This window comes from Mus pahari, chromosome 10, assembly GCF_900095145.1.
Source record: "Mus pahari chromosome 10, PAHARI_EIJ_v1.1, whole genome shotgun sequence".
Taxonomy (NCBI): Eukaryota; Metazoa; Chordata; class Mammalia; order Rodentia; family Muridae; genus Mus; species Mus pahari.
In genome coordinates, this window is record NC_034599.1 from 74904079 (window position 1) to 74928983 (window position 24905).

Below are 24905 nucleotides of genomic sequence, written 5' to 3' on the forward strand. Positions count from 1 at the left end.
GTACTGGTTGGTTCATATTACTGTTCCTCCTATGGGGCTGCAAATCCCTTCAGCTCCTTGGGTCCTTTCTTTAGCTCCTTCATTGGGGACCCTATGCTCAGTCCAATGGATGGTTGTGAGCATCTACTTCTGTATTTGTCAGGCACTGGCAGAGCCTCACAGGAGACAGCTACATCAGGTTCCTGTCAGCAAGCTCTTGTTAGCATCCACAATAGTGTCTGGGTCTGGTGGTTGTTTATGGGATGGATCCCCAGGTGGGGCAGTCTCTGAATGGTCATTCCTTCCGTCTCTGAATTTAATACATTCATACAACATATTATGATCATTATTTATCCAATTGCCTGTTCTTACCCCTTTCTACATCTCTCTTCTCTCAAACTAATTCCCACTTTATTTTCAGTTTTAGTTTTTTGTGAAGGTCATGTATATATACAGGTTCTCATAGCTGCTGGTGTTCATGATTACATCATGTCACCCAGAGACAGCATTTCCTTGCCTTCTCCATCTTCAAGTTCTTACAACATTTTCTTGCCCCCTTTACTGTGACGTTCTCCGGAGCAGGTGTCACAGATGCCTTGTTTAGAGCTGAGCACTCCACAGCCACGTACTTTCAGCCTTTTGACAGGCATGAGCTGTTACTCCCAAAAGTTCTTCTCTGGCCAATGCAGACTGTAGCAGTAGTATAAGGTATAAATATAAATATTTGAGCAGCAGTTTGACTATGGACATTTAGCTTAATATCAGTGTCAGGTTTCCTCATAGGAAGCCATGGGTTTTTGCCCAGGTTTACTGTCCCAGATATATGTTTCTTTCCATGGACTGAGATTTGATTACCGCCCCTTCGCAATAGTTGTACCACTATTGCACCAGTGGGAGCATCTTGCCTGGCAGGTTGGTATCATGGTACTCAGCATCCATAGCCCAGTAAGGCCTTTGATGCTTTACCCCGAAGCAGCCTACACAGCACCTTCCAGCAGTAAGAACTTAGTTTATACTGTGCAGGAGACACTAGGCTGTAGTAGGATTGATGTGTCTTTTTTTCTTACTTAGCCTGGTATTTGGAACCAGGTTCTGGTTCCAGTAGTCCCCTAAAAGTGGAATACTATCCATAGAATCAGTCACTGTAGAAGTATAGGCTCACCATGAATGCACAGTAATAATTGACAGTTGCCACTTAGGTGCAAAGTGCATTCTAAATTGATAACCACAGTAGGTAAGAAGGAAAGGGTTCACTAGTCACTGTAAACTAGTGATTAGTACTGGGCTGATAGAGAAGCGAGAGGAGGGCAAAATAAACAAAAGGCGGAACAGTACAGACAAGGTGAGGGTAGGACAGCTTTGGCTACAGGGGCTGAAAAGAGAGAGGGAAGCACACCAGTCAAATAACCTAAGGGTTCCCAGCCTCAGGGGCTGAGGTGTGCAGACCCATGCACTAGGCTAGCCAGTGGTCTGTGGGAAAGCCAGTCAGAAGGAAAACAAAAGAGGGAAAGGCCAGGTCAGCTAAAACAAGAGAAGAGAAGGGGAGAAGAGAAGGAAGGAGATGGGGAAGGTCAGAAGAGAGCACAGAGGCTTGCTGGAGTGACAGAGGATATTAAATAGAGAAAAGGACACATGCAAAGGGGACAGAGCTGGCTGGGGCAGAGTTTGAGTGCACTCTCTCTAGTGTTGATGGCCGAGTTTCTTCAGGCTCTCAGATGCCTGGCACACCTCTGGGCAGTCCTTCATGGGTCAGGTCACAAATGCCAGCCACATGCCTGGCCAGTCTTTCAGGTACAAAGGTTGAAAATGCTGTTCTCTTAGTTTATTTAATAAAAGACACCATGTGTTGAATACATATTTTGCAAGGCCTGTATGCCTCTTGGGTGTATTAGTGTTGTTAGGAGCATGTATCCTACACTGGGAGGGCCTGAATACTTTGTAGCCAACTCATGGGTCAGTCATGCATCCTTATGTATCAAATTCCTGTGCTCTCTCAGGTGTGCCTGCTCCATTGAAAAGTCAACTTAATAGTACCTTTTTGAGAGAGAGAGAGAGAGAGAGAGAGAGAGAGAGAGAGAGAGAGAGAGAGAGAGAGAGAAAGAGAGAATATGAGAATTTTCCAGGCAACTTTTGAGTATAATAAATAGTTGAGTATGGCTTTGAACTCCTGATCTTCCTGCTTCTACGTTCTGAACATTGGGATTGACATTATGTCACCATGTCTGGCTCTACTGGTATTTTCACTCCCATCACAAAGGCAGTCTCTTTTACAACTCAGGGACAGGGCCACCTCACTCTTACCTTCGGTATCACTTGTAACTATGTTACTCGTGTAGGACCGGGACTGTTTTGCTTGTTTCATTTTGGCTTGCCTTTTTTTTTTTTTGTTTTTTGTTTTGTTTTGTTTTGTTTTGTTTTGTTTTTAAGGAAGTATTCCTCTTTGACTGTCTTGGAACTCTCACTCTGTAGACCAGGCTGACCTCAAACTCAGAGATCCACCTGCCTTTGCCTCCTGAGTGCTGGCATTAAAGGCGTACATCACTACCACCCAGCAAGACTCGAATAGCAGGCTTTCTCTTTGTATTAACTTGCACCATAGCTTTATAAAATTACAGTCTTCCAAGCAGTAGATGCTTCATATCATTGAGGAACCTAAGTGGGAAGACAGTAGCGTCTGTCTTGATTTTCTCAGTCTCTCATCCTGAAGAACCTGGTTCTGAGGCACTGAGGGATGGAGGAAGCGATCAGCATTGGACCTTATGTTCTACATGCGTCCCCACAAAGTTGGATGTGTTGTACTTAGACATAGCCGGCAGCTGGGCATCTTTGCTGATCTTTCTCCTTAGACTTTTCCCTTGTGCTTTCATTTTGGCATAACTAGGCTTCGCTTCTAGAGTTGGTCATTGTGTACAGGTAGAATCAGCATGCTAGCTGGATGGAGTGCAGTACCCGTCTGACTCATAGCTCTCAGATGCTCTGATGCACATCACTATGTTCACTGATCAGCCTACACGGGGCACAGTCATTCGAATCCGAATATGATGAAGCTCGTCACTGGAGAAAAGTTAACAGCCTTTACCACTTACAGGGTATGTAGAATGGCAATGCGAGGGGTGGTGTAGGAGATCTTTGTAGATTGGACAGTGGGAAGCTGCTTAGGGTGTTATTTGTCAGTCTGTGTCACTACTGAAATACCTCTTCATGAAGAAGCAGGTTATTTAGCGCACAGTCTGGGAGGTTCATAAACCATAGCAAGGCACAGACTCTGCAGTGTGGAGCATCTCTTGGTTGTATCCTCTTATGGCATAGAGTCATAGCTACAGGAACACATAGTTGTCCTCCAACTGGCAGTAGAGGCCCAGAGATCATTGTGGAAGAGGGGGCAGAAAGACTCTCCAAATAGAGGTGGAGGATGACTATGAGGACGTAGTGTTTTCTGGATACAGTCAGAGGTTCCAGGCTTGCTCTTTTTATATGAACCCTCTCTTGTGAGAACCCAAGGTGTCAGGTGAGAAACCACCCTGTCAGATTATGTCTCCAGGGACCTCTTAGTGGGTCCTCCTCCCCAAAGGTTCCCCTCGCAGCGGCGTCATGGTGCAGGCAGATGCTTCAACCACAGTGGACTGGTGGGAATACCCATGCAATCCTGCTTGGAGCTTGCTCTGAGAAGGAAAGCTATTTGTAAAGCTATTTTTGTTCGTGTGGGTGGCACATGTTTGGGATGAAAAATAATTGTCTTCTTGAGCCAAATTACTTTGGAATTATTATTTTTTAAATGTTTGTTTTGAAAAAATGAGTTCATGATGATATTTTCAGAGGAAGTTGTGTCATGTATTTTTCTCATAGTCTCTTCTTTGTCCTCTGTTCCTCTCTCCTCTCTTGCTGGTCCCCCTCTTCATAAGTTAGTCTCCCTCCTGCTTTCAAGTCACAGGAGAGAAAACACATGATATTTATCTTTCTGAGTGTAGCTAATTCTGCGCACTGTGAAGATCTCTGGGGGAATGAATTTCAACTTTGTTTTAAGTTTAGTCATTAACAGAATTAATTGTGCTGATTTTGTGTTACCTGAACATTTATGACACCTTACAGCTTCAATTATTATAGTGTAAAAATTGCTAAAAATTCTATATAAGTAATGCTAAGTTAGGGAGATTTAAACCAGTTTAACTTTGCCTGTTTTAGAAATGTTGACAAGTTTATATGATTTTTAAAAATTTAATAATATAGAGAGCAGAATTCCACATGATTTACTTTTTAAGTGTTTTTGTTAAAGCTGTGACATTTTATACTTTGTATTTTGCTCAGATTCCTTACCCTCCCCCATCTCCTCCCAGTCAGCTCCTGATGCCATCCCCACCCTTCTTTGTGTCTTCATTCTTTTCTTTGTAAGACTGCACTGAGTCCTGTTAGTGCTGCCTAGATACTAATAGGTAGGCATAGGGTCATCTGCTGGAGCATGTCAGACCTACAAGGGCCACACTCTTCAAAAGCCAACTCTGTGTCTTCTGGTAGCCGCTAAGTACCTCAGCTAGGAGTGGAACTTCATGCGTGCCTCCCACCCCCAATTCCATGCTGGGTTTTGAACACTCTGAGCTTGTACAGGTTTTGCTCATGCTGCCACAACCTCTGTGAATTCATATATGCAACCATCCTCTTGTATCAAAACTACCCTGTCCTATAAACACCTATCTCCTCTGCTGTTACAATCTTTCTGCCCCCTCTTCTGTAGTGATCCCTGAGCCTTGGGAGGAGGAAGTTATGATGCGGTTGGACTGAGTGTTGTATAGGACTGAGCATTCCACAATCAATTATTTTCTGAACCTTGACCAATTGTGGGAATCTGTGTTAATCATCATCAAATGCCAAAAAAAGATGTCTTGGGCTGGAGAGATAAGTCAGTAGTTAAGAGCTTTGCTTGGTTCCAAGCACTCATATGATAGCTCACAACCTCCTGTAAACTATGGTTCTAGAGAGATTTGATGTTCTCTTCTGGTCTCTGTGTGCACTGTACATATGTAGTATACTTAGCATATATCCACACAAAACACCAAATACATATAAAATAAAAATAAATAGGTCTTTAAAAAAGAACCTTTTCTGATGAGCTTTGAGAGATGCAGTGATCTATGGGTGTAATGAGAAGTAGTTAGGAGTTGGCTTAATATTATAGCTTATTAGCAGACTAATAGGATGTCCTATGATTTGGATAGCCACTGGTTCTTGCTCCTGATAACTGTGCCATCCATCGCTTTCACCTTGTGCAGAGGACCTTAAATCCAAACAGAGAGTGGTTGGTTACTCGTATGGCATCCATGCCATTATTGCACCAGTGACCATCTCTTACCAGGCACATGGTCACTGAAGTTTGCATGGTTCACATTTAGATAAGATTGGATTGCTTTTCTCCTCTAGTAGCATGCATAGCCTCCTCCCTGCGTTAGGAATGGTAGCCAATGGGGATGAGGCTTTCCTTCAGGTCAGTACCAGCTTTATTTCTCCATTTTTTTTTTTTTTTGACTCAAGTATATGATGCCTGTAGCAATAGGGGGTCTTACTGTCAGATTTTGGGGGGTGACCAAAAACATTTACAATCAGCAGGTAATATTTGGGGTCTCTGGGACCCCATTGGATAACAGCTTCAATAGAGGTAACATGTTTCTAACACGGGGCCTTTTATTTGTTAGCTGTTGAATCTAGCAGAGGCATTGTTGTCCTATTAGACGGTGACTTCATTGAAGTTCTTTTTATATATGTCTGTTTATATCTTAGGAAGCTTCTGCAGTGGTAGGTTTTCATGACTGTTTTTAGAAGGTCTTTAGTGTGAGTTATCTCTCTCCATATTCCCTCTTCTACCCCAGCCCTCCCATTCCAGACTCCATTTAACCTTTCTTATTCCATAATCCCCCCTTTATGTCACAGCATCTTATTTTCCCTTCCCTGAAAGCCCCACTTCCCGATGGCCCCTTACAGATTTCCCGATTTCTGTGGTCATTCCAAATGAGACATACACATCTGAAGATTCAGTGCTAACATTTAGCTGTTTATCTTTCTGGGTCAGTATTTTCTCACTCAGCTGTTAATACAAATTAACATACAATTTACAGGTATGTGGTTGGAGCTGGAAATAATTATTCTGTAGATTTATTTTGAGTTGTTTTTTTCTCTCACAATAGCTTTAGTTGCCAGATTTCTAATTGGAAGCTCATTCCTTCTTGCTTTTCCCTGGGGACCTCATTAGTTCTGCACACTCAGCATTTCCTGTCCCCTCTGCAGAACTGCTCTGGCATTTGGGCAAGCTGAGCCAAAGCTCAATGTGGAGACAATCTAGCTCATTCTTGAGATATTTGGCTTTTCTACTACTTCTCTGTTAGGAACACTGCAAGTAAATGCTTACAGGAACCGTTTGAATAACTTTATCATTCATGGCGTCTTTAGCAGTTAGGGCCCCTACAGTAAATTCTTGTTAATAACTTTGCTCACTCTGTTCCTGTGTTACTTTGTCCCCAGCTGATAAAGCTTTTCGAGACATGAAGGTGCTCAAGATGAGCCAGTCTATCATTGTATCTGGAGAATCAGGAGCTGGCAAAACAGAAAATACAAAGTTTGTTCTAAGGTGAGTGTTTAGCTACTCTGAGATGTTTTGGACAATCAGACATTATTTTCACAGTTCAAAAATATGTAACACTGAGTTTGTTGACTTACGATTTTGAAGTTCAGTAGTAAGTACATTTACATTGTCACATTCATGTCATTGTGTAGTCTATATTCTTCATATCACAAGACCAACAACTGTCCTCATTAAATACCTCCCTGTGACTCCCCCAGGTGCTGTTAACCACTGCTCTACTTCGGGTTTCTATGATTTTCTCTAACTACCTTGTTTAGGTGGCATTGTTTGTATTAATATTTTAGTGACTTCCTTATTTCATTTAAGCCCAATAAGTGATTCATACTTGAGCTGGTTAGAGTGAATGTGGCTATATGTACACACACACACACACACACACACACACACACACACACACACAGATTCTTGGGAGACTGAGGCAGGATGATCACTTTAGTCTCGAGAGGATAGGAACGGAGAGAACTCAGTAAAACCCTGCCTCTTAAAAAACATACTCGCTCATGTTATAGTATGTTCTAGTTTGCATTAGAATTTCCTTCCTGAAATTTAGGGTTGAATATATTTTATTGCATGGATCTATTGCATTTGCTGTATATGTACATGAGTTGATAAGCACTTGGGTTATTCCTGCCCCTTGGGTATTGTGAGTATAGTGCAGTTTTGAGTGTGTGATGGGGGTGATGACAGAGTATTTAAGTGAATTGACTTTTAATATCATTGTATACCTCATGGTATCATTTGGAAGAAACCAACAGCTCATGTGGTAGCTAATCTCTACACTGTAGAAAGCTGGCTCTGATGACTTGTTTCCCAGAGAGTTCCATAGGAGGTTAGTGCTGGCTTCATAATCCAAATGGGCTTTCTATTCTCAATGTTGGTGCTATGAAAGATTTTCACAATTACTTTTTATTTAGACTTCCTCATCTCTCATCAGATCCCCTTTTCTACCGCCAAATTAAACTCTCAATACTTGGTGTGCAATTATGACATTTAAAAAGCAAAGGAGCCTTACCATTATAGGACTGTAGTTTTGTCGTTAATTTAAATACTGTAAATAGTGTCATTGCTGTGACAAAATGTCAGACAAGAAGTAATTAAGAGAGAAAGTGTGCAAGGGCCAAATTTTGCAGTGGTGGAGAAGGCTTGTTGGCCAAGGCTGGACACACTGTCAGGAAGCAGAGGATGGCCAGGGAGTGTTTGTGTTTAGCCTTAGATCTTCTCTATGTGGTCCAGGACCCCAGTGAATGGAATGTGGTTACTCACAGTCAGGGTGGGTCTTCCCAATTCAATTAACCTAATCTATACCAGTCCCTCACAGACATGGTCATAGACCTGTCTTTTAGATGAGTCTGGGACCCACTGAGTTGATGAACGATGTGAACCACTGCACATACTCAAGGAAGTTAAATCTAGTGGTGAAGATACTGCTGAGACCTGCACATTTTGCATTATTAGAATTATTAGAATTATTATTAGAATTGGATTATTAGATTATTTGTTCTTAATTTAATGTACTTCCTAGGTTTTTTGATTTTTGTTTGTTTTTTAAGACAGGGTTTCTCTGTATAAAATCTCTGGCTGCCCTGGAGCTCACTCTGCAGACCAGGCTGGCCTTGAACTCACAGAGATTTGTCTGCTTTTGCCTTCTGAGTATTGGGAATAAAGGCGTGTGCCATATTGCCCAGCTCAGTTCTTAGTTTTTTCATGGTGGAGTCCTTTATAAAAGTTATCTATTTGTTATGTAAATATATATGGTTATTAAGTTAGTTTTTAAGAGATACTTATGTAAATCTACTTAAAGAATCTGTCAAAATAAGAAAACAGCTTGCAAATGTAATTCCATGATGTGCACATATAGAAACATAGATAAAAATTAAAATTTAAGAATATTACCAGTTACATTGATGATCCATGTTTGATTAGTTTGAAATGTATTAAACAGTAAACATAAATTTATTGTATTCAATATTATTGTTATTCAAGGATTTTTTTTTTGTCCTCTATTTTAAATAGATACCTGACAGAATCTTATGGAACAGGTCAAGATATTGATGATAGAATTGTTGAAGGTATTGTTAATTTTTGTTTATTATTGTTGGGCATATTTGAAGTTGACTTTAGAAGGATCTCATTTGTGGTCGACATTGTAATGCTTTCCTCTTCGCAATGTGAGAGACCTACTTATCTCCTATAACCCTTTTACTCAGATACTTCCTTCACGGTGATCTGTGAACCTATTGTCTTTCTCTGCCCCTGAGGCTTTCCCCCTAGATGACCCTAGATCCTGTCCACCTGTCAATCAAAAGTAAAACCATTACAGTGTCTAAACATTTAATTCTTGGGGAATTTGACATTACTGGATAATTTTTCTGTATAATATTTCTAAAATTCCAGCATTTTTCCCAAATCTTCCTCCTTACAGATATGTAATATGCATATTGCTTTATAATTTTTCTTCATGCCTTTCTCATGATTTTCTTTTTGATGAAGTAGTTTCATTTCTTTTTCATTAGCTAATCCACTTTTAGAAGCGTTTGGAAATGCAAAGACTGTTCGCAACAATAATAGCAGTCGATTTGGAAAATTTGTGGAAATTCATTTCAATGAAAAGGTAAAAGGAAGTTGCTTCTGTGATGTATTTGGGAAGCGTTTGTGGTCTTATTAGAATTAGAACTTATATAGTTCTTTCTAAGATTATTATTATTGTTGTAACTATAATTGTATGTTTGTATGTATTTACAGTGAGTATCCGGAACTTCTATTCAGCTTAAAATTAAAATAATGGATTTGGATGCATCACCAATCACAGATTTATAGTTATTCTTTTACTCATACTTGATTCTTTTGTTGTCTTGATAACATGTCATAATGTACATGGTCACCAGACACAGCATGATATACAGCTATACGTTATCTGTTGATCTATGTAGTCTGTAGTGATCATATGAGGGCACTTAGTGTCTTAACAGCAGATTTTCATGGTGGTGAGCTGAGAGCTCTTTAGCAACAGTCTGTGGGCTGCTGTGGACACTGGGGTGCACTGCTAAGTCAGTTCTGATTCTGGAGAGGCTCAGGGTGGAGATTGGATAACAGTGTTTAAAATGAAGGAGAAATACTCAAAGCTTACGTTGTAGGTGTTTTTGTCTAGCATTTAATAAATATTTTAACTTCTTTGATAAGCAAATGTTTATTAGAAAAGATTAGTTTAGCATTAAGTTATATTTCAATCCCATAGATATAAAATGTATTTTCTGTTTTGTCTTTTAGAGTTCGGTTGTTGGAGGATTTGTTTCCCATTACCTTCTAGAGAAGTCTAGGATCTGTGTTCAAGGCAAAGAGGAGCGGAATTACCATATTTTTTACAGGCTGTGTGCTGGGGCTTCAGAAGACATTAGGGAGAAGCTTCACTTGAGTTCCCCAGATAATTTTCGGGTAGGTTGGAGGAAAATAAATTTTATACCAGGTTTGCAAATCGTTCTTATTCCTAAAACTTACTAGTTTTGGAGTCCTATTTGTTTTTGTACATAACTTATGTTAAACCAAGCACAGTGGGCTTTCTGGATTTGCAGAGTTTCATCTCAAGATTAACTATGAATTGCAAATATTGGGAATGATAAAGAGGGGACCTCTGGAGGAGGACACAACATCTGCCCCAGTACCAGGAGTAACTGGGACCAGCGGGACCCAGGAACTTGGTCTGACCAGTGGCACAGGTTCCTTCCTGTTCAGGCCTGTGCCCTGAGCAGACCTTCAGTGCAAACTCCACAGCCAGTCCCACAACACCCAGAAGAAGATTCATTCCCAAGCGCCCTAACACACCCAGGATCATAGGATCAGAGGTGATGAGGACACAACATCTGCCCCAACACCAGGAGTAACTGGGACCAGTGGGACCTAGGCACCTAGGAATTTCACCGGACCAGTGGTACAGGTTTCATCCGGTCTGAGCCATTGCCCTGAGCAGACCTTGGGTTCAAACTCTGCATCCAGTCTCACAATACCCAGAGGAAGCTCTACTCCCAGACTACTCCAGGTCCACAGGATCTCAGGGTTCCAGAGGCAGCTTGACTCCCAGGANCTCTGACACACCCAGGATCTCAGGATCATAGGATCCCAGAATCACAGGATCACAGAGACAGCTGAACTCTGAGGAGTTCTGACACAACCAGAACCACGGGAAGTACAGGCTCCAGTCAGATATAGCAAGGGCAAGTAGCACTAGAGATAACCAGATGGTAGAAGGCAAGCATAAGAACATAAGCAACAGAAACCAAGGTTACTTGGCATCATCAGAACCCAATTCTCCCAACCATAGCAAGTCCTGGATACATCATCACATCGGAAAAGCAAGATTCAGATTTAAAATCACTTCTCATGACGGTGATAGAGGATTTTATGAAGGACATAAATAACTCCCTTAAAGAAATACAGGAGAACCCAGGTAAGCAGCTAGAAGCCTTTAAAGAGGAAACACAAAAATCCCTTAAAGAATTACAGGAAAACACAATCAAATAGGCAAAGGAAATGAACAAAACCATCCAGGATCTAAAAATGGAAATAGAAACAAGAAAGAAATCACAAAGGGAGACAACCCTGGAGTTAGAAAACCTTGGAAAGAGATCAAGAGTCATAGATGTAAGCATCACCAATAGAATACAAAACATAGAAGAGAGAATCTCAGGTGCAGAAGGTACCATAGAAAATATTGACACAACAATCAAAGAAATGCAAAATGCAAAAAGCTCCTAACTCAAAACATCCAGGAAATCCAGGATACAATGAGAAGATGAAACCTAATAATAATAGATAGAGAAGAAAGTGAAGATTCCCAACTCAAAGGGCCAGTAAATATCTTCAACAAAATTATAGAAGAAAACTTCCCTAACCTAAAGCAAGAGATGCCCATGAACATACAAGAAGCCTACAGAACTCTAAATAGATGAGACCAGAAAAGAAATTTCTCCCGTCACATAATAATCAAAACACCAAATGCACTAAATAATGATAGAATATTAAAAGCAGTAAGGGAAAAACGTCAAGTAAACATATAAAGGCAGACCTATCAGAATTACACCAGACTTCTCACCAGAGACTATGAAAGCTAGAAAATCCTGGGCAGATGTCATACAGACCAGACCCTAAGAGAACACAAATGCCAGCCTAGGCTACTATACTCAGCAAAACCGTCAATTATCAAGATATTCCATGACAAAACCAAAGTTACACAATATCTTTTCACAAATCCAGCCCTACAAAGGATAATAGATGGAAAACACCAACACAAGGAGGGAAACTACACCCTAGAAAAAACAAGAAAGTAATCTTTCAACAAACCTAAAAGAAGATAGCCACACAAACACAATTCTACTTCTAACAAAAATAACAGTACATAACAATCACTTTCCCTTAATATCTATTAACATCAATGAACTCAATTCCCCCAAAAAGATAAAGACTAAAGGACTAGATACATAAACAGGACCCAGCATTTTGCTGCATACAGGAAATGAACCTCAGTGACAAAGGCAGACACTACCTGAGAGTAAAAGGTTGGAAAACAATTCTCCAAGCAAATGGCCCCAAGAAACCAGCTGGAGAAGCCATTCTAATATCAAACAAAATCAACTTTCAACCAAAAGTTATCAAAAAAAGATAAGGAAGGACACTTCATACTGGTCAAAGGAAAAAAATCTACCAAGATGAACTCTCAATTCTGAACATCTATGCTCCAAGTGCAAGGGTACCCACATTCATAAAAGAAACTTTACTAAAGCTCAAAGCACATATCGCACCCATACAATAATAGTGGGAAACTTCAACACCCAACTCCCGGCAATGGATGTATCATGGAAACAGAAACTAAACAGAGACACAGTGAAACTAACAGAAGTTTTGTACCAAATGGATCTAACAGTTATTTATAGAATATATCATCCTTAAAGCAAAAGAATGTACCTTCTTCTCAGCACCTCACGATACCTTTTCCAAAACTGACCACATAATTGGTCACAAAACAGGCCTCAGCAGATACAGGAAAATTGAAACAATCCCATGTACTCTATCAGATCACCACGGACCATGGCTGGTCTTAAATACCAACAAAAACAATGGAAAGCACACATACACATGGAAGCTGAACAACGCTCTCTACTCAATGATAACTTGGTCAAGGAAGAAATAAAGCAAGAAATTACAGGCTTTTTAGAATTTAATGAAAATGAAGACACATCATACAAAACTTACAGGACACAATGAAAGCAGTGGTAAGAGGAAAACTCATAGCTCTAAGTGTCTCCAAAAAGAAACTGAAGAGAGTTTACACTAGCAGCTTGACAGCACACCTGAAAGCTCTAGAACAAAAAGATGCAAATACACCCAAGAAGAAGGCAGGAAAGAATCAAACCAAATAGAAACAAAAAGAACTATATACAAAGAATCAACAAAATCAGGAGCTGGTTCTTTGAGAAAATCAAGAAGATAGATAAACCCTTAGCCAGATTAATCAGAGGGCACAGAGACAGTATACAAATTAGTAAAATAAGAAATGAAAAGGGAGACATAACAATGAAATATATCTTAAAATAACTATTTGTTGAAATTCAACAGTTGAAAATATTAAAATCTTGTTCTACAAAAAAAGAGAGCACCTTTGTATAGATTTATTATTTACTAAACAACAAGGAATAATATTCCTTCACAGAGCATTTATAGTAAGGATTATAAATTGCTACCCCATAACTATAATTTTGCTCTTTATTAACCTTAATGTAAATGTCTGATATGCAGGATGTCTGATGACCCTCAACTAACGATGATCAACATTATCAATTTAAAAATATTTGTACACATTTTATGGAAGCATTTGGTAGAGTTAGGCAAAAATTGTAGAGTATGAAGAAATCGTACAGAGTGGCAATGGGTGTCACTTTTTACCACAGCAAAGTCGGAAGAAATAGCATCTTTCTGAGACCTTTAACGGTTTTTCAGTTCTTGGGATAAACTCCAGGGCTTTGTGTATGCCGGGCTGACCCTGGTCACTGTTTCTCACCCTCTGCTCTCTAGTTCTTGTTTCCTTGTTTGCTTAAGGTAGAGCATGTTTATGTAGCCCAGGCTGAACTTGAGCTCACTTTGTAGTTGTGATCTTTCCCCTTGAATCCTATGGTAATTGTACTTTAATTCTTTGTCTTAGTATTTAAACCGGGGCTGCACTAGATACTTCGCTAACAAAGAAACGGACAAACAGATTTTACAGAACCGAAAAAGTCCTGAGGTATAGTAGATTTCATTTTGAATGAAAATCTTTACTGTAAAAAATATTGCTGAAGGATTTGTCTTTATTTTGGAACTTCTTGCTTCCAGGTATATGTCTTAAAACTACACTGTAACCCCGATCTCTCTCGTAGTGTGACACTCTAGACCTCTGTCATCTACAGAGCAGCGGGCTCTGGTTTCCTTGGGCCAAACTCACTGATTCCTCATCTTCCCTTTTGGAGTCCTATGCTATGGACTTGCTTATGAGTCATCATAATTCAGGAGCGTACTCAGATATTATTTGTAGTTAAGTATCAATAAGCTTTCCGCAGCTCTGACAAAACACACGAGCAAATCACCTTGAAGTATGGGAGATTTGTTTTTGCCCAGTTTTCTATTTCAGTCCGTGGTTAGTCGTTTCTGTTTCTGGGCCATGGTGAGGCAGAATCCACCAGTAGAGAGCACATGGCTAGGGAGAGCTGCTCATCATGGCGGCCGGAAGTGAGTGAGAGGTGAGATGGAAGAAAGGAGGGAGAGAGGGTGTGGGTCAGAGACAAGATAAAGACCTCAAGATCGCTAGTTTGGTCAGCCAAGTTTCCATACCTCCTAATAGCCCATCAGTGATTAATCTATTGGTAAGATCAGAGTGCGCATGACCCAGCCACTTCCCGCAAGCCATTCCTCTGAATATTGCTGTGCAGAGAACCAAGTCCTCCACACATGGGCCTTTGAGGACCATCCCAGGAGAAAGCATAAAGTGTGCCTTTTAATTTATTGTCTACTGAAGTAAGGTTTGACATAAACTGTAAATACCTTAAACATTCTTCTGAAAGACTGCTTACATATAATTGTGCTGTATCAACTATATATCTGGAATATATTATGAAGTTTCACATATGGTTGTCTTACTAAATAATCTAAGAATTATGTAATTATTATTTAAAACATATTAAATGTTATAAATTTTAACCTACAGAATTTTAGTATTGTATATAAACAACACATTTCAGTTAATAAAAACTAAATCATGATTAGGTATTGGTACTAGTTAATCTTGACTTATTTTTAAAAAGATATTTATGTCAGTTGAATAACTTTTTGCTGTTAGCAGTTCTTAATGGTTCTGCACTTGCCAATCAGATGTTTTGATTTTACTCAGATTAGGTAAGATAAATTATGTGTAAAATACATTAATATAAATGAATAGAAAAAAATGAAATTCTCATTTCAAATCACGAGCACATGAGACTGAAGTTAATTCTTGTTTAATTTGATACTTTGCATATTATTTTTAGACATAGATATCTGAGTTATGCATAAATTTTATGTTACAGCCAAAGCTGAGACATTTGGAAGCAACATCAACATTTATTATAGTATTTACTGCATCTTGAAAGACTATGTTCTTATAAGATACCATCAAAATATATAAGTTGTAGTCTTTCCACTAAGATAATCAAAAGCCGTACAAAACAACTGCAGCAGTCCTGTAAGGAAAACACAAAAAAATGCAAAAGCAAAGCAAAGGCCGTGGGGAGAAGGGAAAATCAATGCTTAGTCTCCAGAGAGCAGCGTGTGCATGCGTGTGTGCAGTGCTGGACAGGAAAATACCTTCCTTCTGTATTTTAGAGTGAAATGCTTATCAGAAATCTTATGTCACAGAGAGAATGTGCATGTGTATGATATGTATAGGTGAACTGTGGATTAATATATTTAAATTACTTTTTATCTCTTCTTTGTCAGGAGGACGAGGTGATCATTTTGACTAATTAAGCCCATTGCTTCATTCTGTTTGGGTGTCTTTCTGCTGTGTGCACATTTTAAGAGAATGCAGTATTTTCAGTCTGCTGTGAAGCAAATAGTTCATGAGGATTTGGTTAGAAAACAGTATTTAAAACGCTGTTGACGCTCAGCTTCGAGACTAAAAATCCTGCATGACAGTGTTTCTTTCAACTTTGCATGTGGTTGTTGCTTTCTTCTCTTTTAAAGAACAGAATAGAATTTCATTTTCTAGACATTTTCCGGAAATCTGGCACATAATCAGACTTTTAAAGCATCTTGTGACTAGCAGGCCACAGTTGCATGCTGGGAGAAGAAAACATTCCCCAGAAGCGGCAGACATCTTTGATGCTCAATAATTCTGATGCTGAGATTTTTAACTTTAGCTTTAATGCTCAAGTTCTGGAAAATTTCTAGGTTGGTTTTTCTGTGTCTAGTAACTTCTCTTTCTGTTTCTTCTTTTAGCTTTGCAGGCCTAACTTTCTTTCCCCTCTGAGTTTGCTAGATCCTAACATATGAATACTTCTAGATCCTAACATATGAATACTTAAGATGCAAATTCTTCTAGTAGAGAAACAGAATTTCTGTTCATGTTTTCATTTTTTTCCAGAAAGCCCTTGCATAGATTCCTGGAGTTAGCCTATTGTGTAGTAATTCACCTCACCTCAGACACACAACATAGAGAAGTTACAAGGACGTTTGTCAGGCCATGAAGACATAGTAACCTTATCTGGATTTGCTTGTTAACACAGATGTAATCGTCAGCCATTAACCTAGTTCCATGCCTATTGGAACATTAAATTCCTTATTACAATTCTTTTCACTTGTCCTGTGTTTTGCATATTTATTTTAATTGAGAAAAAATGCATATATTTGTAACCTACCTGGGTTATTGTGGAACATTTTCTTACTGTAGTGACAGAGTCAGACGAACACCCATTACTATTTGATTGCTTCTTGATCGGAGGCTGTCGCTTCATCTCAGCCATTCCTTCCCTTTTCACTAATTTGTTCTTTCTTAACATCTTAGACTTACAGTACCTTAGGGGTAACATCATGCTTTAATTACAAAGCATCTTACTCCATTGTTTTAGTTGAAGTTTTTATGGAAAGGGTTATAGGCTCACATGAAGTTTTAAGAAATAACACGAGCACTCTCGCACACACTTTCTATACCATTCTGTTTTTAAACGTGTTCAAATGCTCAAGTTTTTCTGTTGACAATTTTATTTTTGCATGTCGTACATTGCATTAATAGACCCACTGTTGTAGTTTTTAGATGTCAGTTGACACTTCTTGTTTTATAGTATGTTAAGGCAGGTTCCTTGAAGGATCCTCTGTTAGATGACCATGGAGACTTTATCAGGATGTGCACAGCCATGAAAAAAATTGGTTTGGATGATGAAGAAAAACTTGATCTGTTTCGAGTTGTAGCTGGTGTCCTGCACCTTGGAAATATTGATTTTGAGGAAGCCGGAAGCACTTCAGGTTATTTCTTTAATATTTTCATTAAGAGATAATGTTTGTCCTCTCCTAGATATATGAATATTCAGTGGTTTGTTTATATGTTGTTCGAAATTACAACAAATTTCTGTGATATGTCTTCTGATATATGGTGACTTTGACAATGAATGCTGCACCATCATGAACAAATTAGTAGCTATTATGAAGTTCATATTTAAAAAAATTTACCAGTTAATAGAATAATTCTCTTATCCATTAATATATACTTTTAGCTTTTTGTTTCATAGATCTAAACTTGAATTGGTTAACTGGGGTGATTTAATATAAGCGGTACATCCTTCTTTAGTGAGAGATAAAAATGTTTCTTATGGATGTTGAAAACTATTTAAGTGCTGTCAAGACAGTGCCTTTTCACTCTTAATGGTTCCATTTCTGTGTAAGCAATAAGACTTTTTCATAATTGCAGATTTGATATCTGAGTATGAAATCGGCAAGCCTCGTTCATTACTTGTTTTTATAACACAGTATTAGTGGAATATGGCACACCCCTTGTCTGTGTATTGTTTATGCCAGTGTGCATGCTACAGTGGCAAAGCTGTGGTCAGTTGAGACCATGTCCTATCAAACCAAAAATATTTACTACCTGCCCCTTTAGAATATAGCATTTTCCAGTTTTGCGTTAATACATTTTCCTAGAAAGTTCCACTAAGTGCGAGTTAAGAGTCTGCTGCACCACTTAATACAGCAGCCCACACTATGGGTTTGATTCAGATCCCACAGGTACGTTCATTTGCAAAGTGAAATAATACCTGAGCGCCTTTAAACAGTACAGTTCCTAGTCGTGGTATATGCATAGGGAAGGGGCTTCCAGAGAAAGAGGGAGCCCACTTAAGAAACAATGTGCTGGGCTCAGGATTGTCTCAGTGTAGAGAACTCCTCCTCCTTCCCCTCCTTCTCTCTCTCTCTCTCCTTCCATCTTTCCTTTTTAAAATTTGAAGGTTTTTATTTTTCATTTTTATTTGTATGAGTGTATGCACACTCCATGTATTCCTGGTGCCACAGAAACCATAAGGGCATAAGATTCTGTGGAACAGGAATTACAGGCAGTCGTGAGCCACCTTGTGGGTGCCGGAAACTGAACCTGTGTTCTCTGAAAGAACAGAACGTGCTCTTAATCACTCAGCCACCTCCCCCTTTTGGAGACAGGTCTCACGTAGCCTGCACTGGCCTCAAAGTGAGCTTCTAGTCTCCCAGGCGCTAGGATTACAGGTATGTGCCATGGGACCCAGCTTTGCTTATCATTTTGAGGCCATAAGTTTGATCATAAGCACTGGGAGAAAAATGTCTTCTATGCAATAAGATCCTTCATAGTCATAATTGAGACCTAGAAAATAATGAGGTTGGAGATGCCTCTGTTTTGCAGACATGGAACCTGCACAATAGTGCTGAGCATAGCTACCAAAAAAGTGATAGACAGGAGGCCCTGGTTCTACTCATGTTTGACTAGCTCAGACAATTGTCATAACCATCTCTCATTACCTTCAGGCCACTGAGCCTTGTTATCCATGAGTGAACAGACTAAGATAGACAATCTTCAATGACTTTCAGGTCTACTGTCCAATGATCCTGTCAATAATGTTAGACATAACATAGCGTACTGGATGAACATATGGCCATGAGTCAAATTGCTTCATCATGTCCTATCTCTTTGTATAATCTTGTCCCTCCTGTGTCTTAGTTTTTTCACTATAGAGGGATAATAGCCCCCAACTTGAGTTGTGAAGAGAAGTTAATGAGTTAAGTATTTACAAAATGTTCTGAACACTGGTGTTTGGCAGATAGTAAGTAAATAAATCAAATGAAACACAGACCACTCTTCATTTTCTTTGAAGTAAAAATGCATTGAAACAAAATTAGGCACCTGGAATATGCCTTAATAATCAGAGATTTTTTAAAAAGAGGATTTGGAAATTTTCCTTTGAAAATATATTAAAACATGCATTTTATTTGTACTTTAGCATCATTACAGGAAGGGAACTTGTGGGAGAGGCTAAGTAAACAAAAAATAATTTTAAGTATAGAATAGTTGATGTACATAGGAATGTTAGAAGTGGCAAGTGATTGGAAGTGGTACAAGAGTTTCCTGTCTCTCATTACTGCCCTGAGGAAGGACATGAAGCTGTATAGGACACCAGAAATAGCATGTGATCAGCTGAAAGGTGCTGAGTGATCAATAGGGTCATGTGACCAGCTGATGGGTGCTGAGGGATCAATAGGGACATGTGACCCCAGCTGAAGGGTGCCGAGCAATCAATAGGGGCATAGCATTTGCTTGCTTTCTCTCTTAAAAAAAAAAAAAAAAAAAAAAAAAAAAAAAAAATCCTTTCTTTGTGGGAGAAATGGAAGGCATGCAGGGAGACTGAAGTGAGATAAACATTAGATAGTTTCATCATTGTTATTATTATTGTTTTAATAGCTAAACTTTTTTTATATTAATCTTCACTCTTTTCTGTGTCCTTCCATGGATCCTAAACATTTCCTGCTAATTAAAAATGAGGTGTTCTCTTTTTTCCTCTCTTCTTCCTATAACTTCCTGGGTGACTTGTGCAGAAACCTAGTACTTCTGCAAAGATTTGGACACAAAGCTCCTTTTCTAATGCATGTTTGGAAGGCTCCCTGGTGTCATAAAACTATTTCATTCAGTAGAAGTGTAGAGAGTACCTGTTAGGACTACCTATATTTTAAAAATCCTATGCAACAACCTTGTTTGCCATAACAGTAACAATATCACAATAAACAACATAACAGTAATAAGAATGCTTAGAGAACATCTTTAGTGAGTGAGTGACATTAATGTAATATAGATATTATCTTGCAGTTTTTGCCTTTTCAAGATTAAAAAAGTTGTTTTTTTTAATGTTTATCTACATCATTCTTGTAAGAAATGCTGCAACACAGTAAAAAAAAAAAAGAAGAAGAAGAAAAAGAAGAAACATTTAAGTAAACGAATGGGTTCCTGGTATTCCCTCTTGTGTGTAATTTTAATGTAGATATGTCAGACAAAGGGATTATAGTCCTGGCAGGGGTGGCAGGCGATTCTGTCACAGAGTTCAGAGAATGCACAAGTGAAAACTTAAGAATTGTTTATTTCTGGAATTTTCCACAATAGTTCTGCATCAGGTTGGCAGCAGGTAATGGGAACTGTGGAATGTGAATCTGCTGGCGGGAAGGGTCTCTTTCACTGTGGCTCTGGCCCAGGTTAGGGTTTCCTGTTGAACTTGCTGGTAGGGATGTCCAACAAGGACGGGAAAAAAACAAGTGAGCTGGGTTTGAAAGTTAAAAGCAAGCGTCATCTATCCCATAATGTTACATAAGTAAAGAAAATGCTAAGAAACAACCCTAGAAGACGTCATTTACCTAGTGCTTATTAACTTCACACGGAAACATCCCCTTAGGTGGCTGCAATCTGAAGAACAAATCTGCCCCGTCCCTGGAATACTGTGCTGAGCTGCTGGGTTTGGACCAAGATGATCTTCGAGTCAGTTTAACCACTAGAGTCATGCTCACCACAGCAGGGGGCACCAAAGGCACTGTTATAAAGTAAGTTCTACCTCATCGCTCCACACAAGTTCTGTCTGGTGGTCTGTCATGGAGAAACACTTAGATTCTGAAAACACTGAGCTTCAAGGTCAGGGTTTATGCATCATTCATTCGTTCTTGCCACTTGAATGCTCAAGCTGTGCCGGATAGTTCCAAATTCTGTGCTTCCGACAGCTGTAGTTGATCACGTAAGTAAATGGGGATTTGCACAGCTTGGAGTTATTTCTTGGACATATTCTCCATGACACAAGTTTGGAATTTAATAAACAGGCGAGATTTGCTCTTGCAAATGTAAGTGGCTTAAGTATCTGATTGTTTTAGGCAACAGAGTCATTGCCTTCAAAAGTGCTTTTCCATGTAAATGGTGTGTACTAAAGCTCCTACTAAGTGCAACTCTATAGCATATCCAGGGAAAGGGAACTTCTTGTTACACTTACTATTTTTTTTTTCATTTAGAGAAAACTACAAGTGATAGAAAATGAGGCCATAGCCACATCTTTTTATTTCTTGTCCCCTTGAAAGTATTTATTCACTTGTCTTTTATGTGGGCATGTGTGTGATCATGATGTTCGTACATGTCAGTGTGTCTGTGTGACGTGTGTGTATGCATTTGGGTGCCTGTGTACTTGCGTGTGTGTGTGTGTGTGTGTGTGTGTGTGTGTGTGTGTAGGTTAGAGGCTGGCGTGAGTATCCTCCCCAACCATTCTCCCCCTCATCTTCTGAGACAGGGTTTCTCACGGAGCCCAGAGCTCATCCACTTTGCTGGCCTGGCTGCCCAGGGAGTCCTAGCGATTCCTTCCTCACAGTTGGGTTCCAGATGGAGTCTCCACACTAGCTTTTACATGGGCACAGTCCCAATGTACGTCCTCATGTTTCTGTGGCAGGCACTTCACTAAGTGAGCCATTTCCCAAACTCCTTTGGCTAAGCTTTTAAAATCAGTAACCCAGAGCTTCAGATTGTGCCATATTGCATAGTATTGGCTTAATAGCATGTGTTTTACGAATTTTGGTTTTAGATACAGTAGCATGAAATTAGTATTTAGGTTTACCATTCACAAGCACTGCAATGCAAAGTCTTTACTTTTGAGGAAAAAGTCTATTCTCAATCCCTTTCTAAAGTTCTATCCTGTTTGAAATATGGTAGCAACAAACACAAGTGACTTACTCAGAAAAATATTTGGCAATTACAACAAAGCCAGGTGTGGTAGCACAAGCCTGTAATCCTGGCGTTTGGCAGGTTGAGGCAGAAAGGTGACAAGGCCTGCCCAGGATTCACAGAAAGACCTTGTCTGAAAAACAAGAAAATTGCCACACATTTTTTCCTAGTGATACAGTATTTTAAGTTAATGAATTAGCCAATTAATTATTTTTCTTCAGTACTACTCATGCTGAACAAAGAGTGCTCCCATTTCTGTACTGATTTATAAGAGCTTTTCCATGTTTTCTGTATTGAATATACACACAAACTTACAGGGAATCCTCCTACAGCGTTTATATGAATTAGTTTTTATTTTATTATTAGTTTATGAATTATTTATTTTTGAGGCAGGGTTTGGCTGTGTAGCTGAAACTAGCCTTGAGCTCACAATCCTCATGCCTCAGCTTTCTGAGTGCTGGAATTGTAGGTTTGTTGTACTATACCAAGCATGCTTGAATACTTTTCTGTTGATTTTTCAACACGGTTTCTGTGTAGCTCTGGATATCCTAGAACTCACTCTGTAGACCAGGCTGGCCCCAAACTCACAGAAATCTACCCACTTCTGCTTCCCAAGTGTTGGGATTAAAGCCATGCTCCACCATTGCCCAGCCCATGACTGAGTAATTTAAAAGTCACTCAACAATTGGACAATTTTTGTATTTTCCCATTACACTCAGTACTTAAGATCTGGCATGGCATTTGAAAAGCCCCCTCTATGATTTGCTCTTTTTTATTAGACTCTAATTTTTATGGAGGAAAACAGCTTGCATATGTGTCTACTATATTGAATACCATCATCCCATATAGTCACTACATACAGGAGTTGGAAGGGGAAAAAAAAAAAAAAAAAAGGCTTTTTTTGTCCAGTAGTATATTTTAATCTAATTTTAGTTAATTGTTACAGTATGTCTCTTATAACTTTCTCCTTAATTTTGTCTGCATACTCACCTGAAACTTGGTAACTATTTCTTCTGTATAGGCAATATGTTCAGATACACTTTGACTTTCTGTATGCAGCAATATTGTTATAGTCTGTCCCTTTAAGGACTTTTCCTTGGACACTTGTCTTCCTAGGGTCCCCCTGAAAGTGGAGCAGGCAAACAATGCCCGAGATGCTCTGGCAAAGACTGTCTACAGCCATCTCTTCGATCATGTGGTAAACAGGGTAAATCGGTGCTTTCCTTTCGAAGCATCTTCTTATTTTATTGGAGTCCTGGATATTGCTGGTTTCGGTAAGCACTGTTTCTTTTGTTAATTTGTATTTGATTTTTAAAAAAACAAACAAACAAATATAACAATGTTTTCTCTAAAGCTATGACCAAATACTCGAGGAGAAGCAAAAGAAGGCAGTGTTTATCCTGCCTTGAGGTTTCAGTTTTCAGCCTTATCATGGTGGAGCAGAGGGGCTTACATCCTGAAGGCCAGGAGGGGGAGGGGCGGGGGGGCGGGAGGGGATATGACTATATATGGTAGCTTTTTGATCCTCCTCTTGTTGCACCTGGACCCACAGCCCCTGAGATGGTACTTCTCACATTCAGGGTAGGACTTTCTATTTGGTAGCAATTTCTAGAAAGACCCTCACAAACACCAGAGGTGTGCTTTAACAATATTCTTGGTATTTACTTATCAATCGAATCAAGTTGACAACCAAGGGGAAGCATCAGACACCTTTTCTTCTCGTGATTCACTTGACATAACTTAATGTTCATGTCTGCATTGAATTATGCAGCTTTCAGAGAAAGCCCATTAGTACTAAAATTAAAACATGTTCATCTAAACTACTGCAATTGAGAGGTCTCCACACTCTGTACAGCTGAAGGAAAAAGAAATCCCCTGAGTGCAGCTGCTAAAAATAAGAAAGTTGGAATATAGTTTTGGAACACATAAACTCCCATCATCGATGAGATTTCACCATCTTTAGACATTTGTTAGCATGATGCACATGTTAAGAGTGTGAAATTGTAGAACCTTATGGGTCTTAGACATAATTCAACCCTTGACTTTAGAATGAATCACTATCAGGATTTTTAGTAACAGATTAAACAGGAAGAAAATCTACAGTACATACATTTTAAATAATTTTTGTACTCTAGGTTGCTTTAGTACCTGTGTTTTAGAAATTTATGTTTAAAAAAACTTACTGGGCTGGAGAGATGGCTCAGCAGTTAAGAGCACTAACTGCTCTTCCGAAGGACATGAGTTCAAATCCCAGCAACCACATGGCGACTCACAACCATCAGAAATGAGATCTGACGCCCTCTTCTGGTGTGTCTGAAGACAGCTACTGTATACTCACACATAATAAATATATCTTTAAGAAAAAAAAAGAGCTTCTAATTTTTTGATTTTCACACCATAGAACATTTGTGTGATTGGACAAGGTATTTCTGATAAGCTAATTTTAGTGCCTGACAGTATAAGTTTTGAGTTAGGAACATTTTAGGGACATAGAACAAACAAGTTTATGTGTTTTGTAAGCCCAGTTTTAAATTAAACCGTTGACACAGTAACTCCTGGGATAAAGTAATGCACATTGTTGATGGTGACAGCTCTACTCTGGCTTTCTGTTTTCAGAGTACTTTGAGCACAACAGCTTCGAGCAATTTTGTATCAACTATTGCAATGAGAAACTCCAACAGTTTTTTAATGAAAGGATCCTGAAGGAGGTGAGGAACATTATTTAAATTTAAGGCTAGCATTAAGCTGTTTACATTTCAAGGAAGAAAATCAACCTTGCAATTACCCTGACTGATGGAGGCTAATGTGAGGTGGCTAGGTGGTCCAGCAAGTTCTCGCACTTTAGCTGGAGTTTGGGGGCCCCTGTAAGAGTTAAGAGGCAGCTTTGAAGGTGGGAAGCCTGTGATTGCTCACCAGTGACTTTCATTAGTCTGCTCAGCTTCTGTTCTTCCCCTTGATTTGGTTGTTTCTATTTCTGTCACTGTTAAACAGCTTCCCACTCTCATCCTTGGCCTTAAGCTCTCTTGTCCTTCTCAGTATCTGCTTCTG

General features: G+C 39.2%; 1 protein-coding gene across 8 annotated transcripts in view; it reads left to right on the forward strand.

Moving 5' to 3' along the window:
* Nucleotides 1-24905, forward strand: part of Myo6 (myosin VI) — a 140307-nt gene that overhangs the window by 65870 nt on the left and 49532 nt on the right. For 5 of the 8 annotated variants that reach the window (XM_021206402.1, XM_021206401.2, XM_029543569.1 and 2 more), the window contains exons 6-14: nucleotides 6487-6592; nucleotides 8621-8676; nucleotides 9121-9218; nucleotides 9875-10039; nucleotides 13797-13877; nucleotides 16945-17125; nucleotides 20557-20701; nucleotides 22974-23131; nucleotides 24474-24565. In XM_021206402.1, the coding sequence (XP_021062061.1) occupies nucleotides 6487-6592; nucleotides 8621-8676; nucleotides 9121-9218; nucleotides 9875-10039; nucleotides 13797-13877; nucleotides 16945-17125; nucleotides 20557-20701; nucleotides 22974-23131; nucleotides 24474-24565 (1082 nt within the window). Of the gene's footprint in view, nucleotides 1-6486; nucleotides 6593-8620; nucleotides 8677-9120; nucleotides 9219-9874; nucleotides 10040-13796; nucleotides 13878-15601; nucleotides 15611-16944; nucleotides 17126-20556; nucleotides 20702-22973; nucleotides 23132-24473; nucleotides 24566-24905 lie in introns of all 8 variants that reach the window. The other 3 variants (XM_029543570.1, XM_029543572.1, XM_029543568.1) reach the window with 1 other exon arrangement.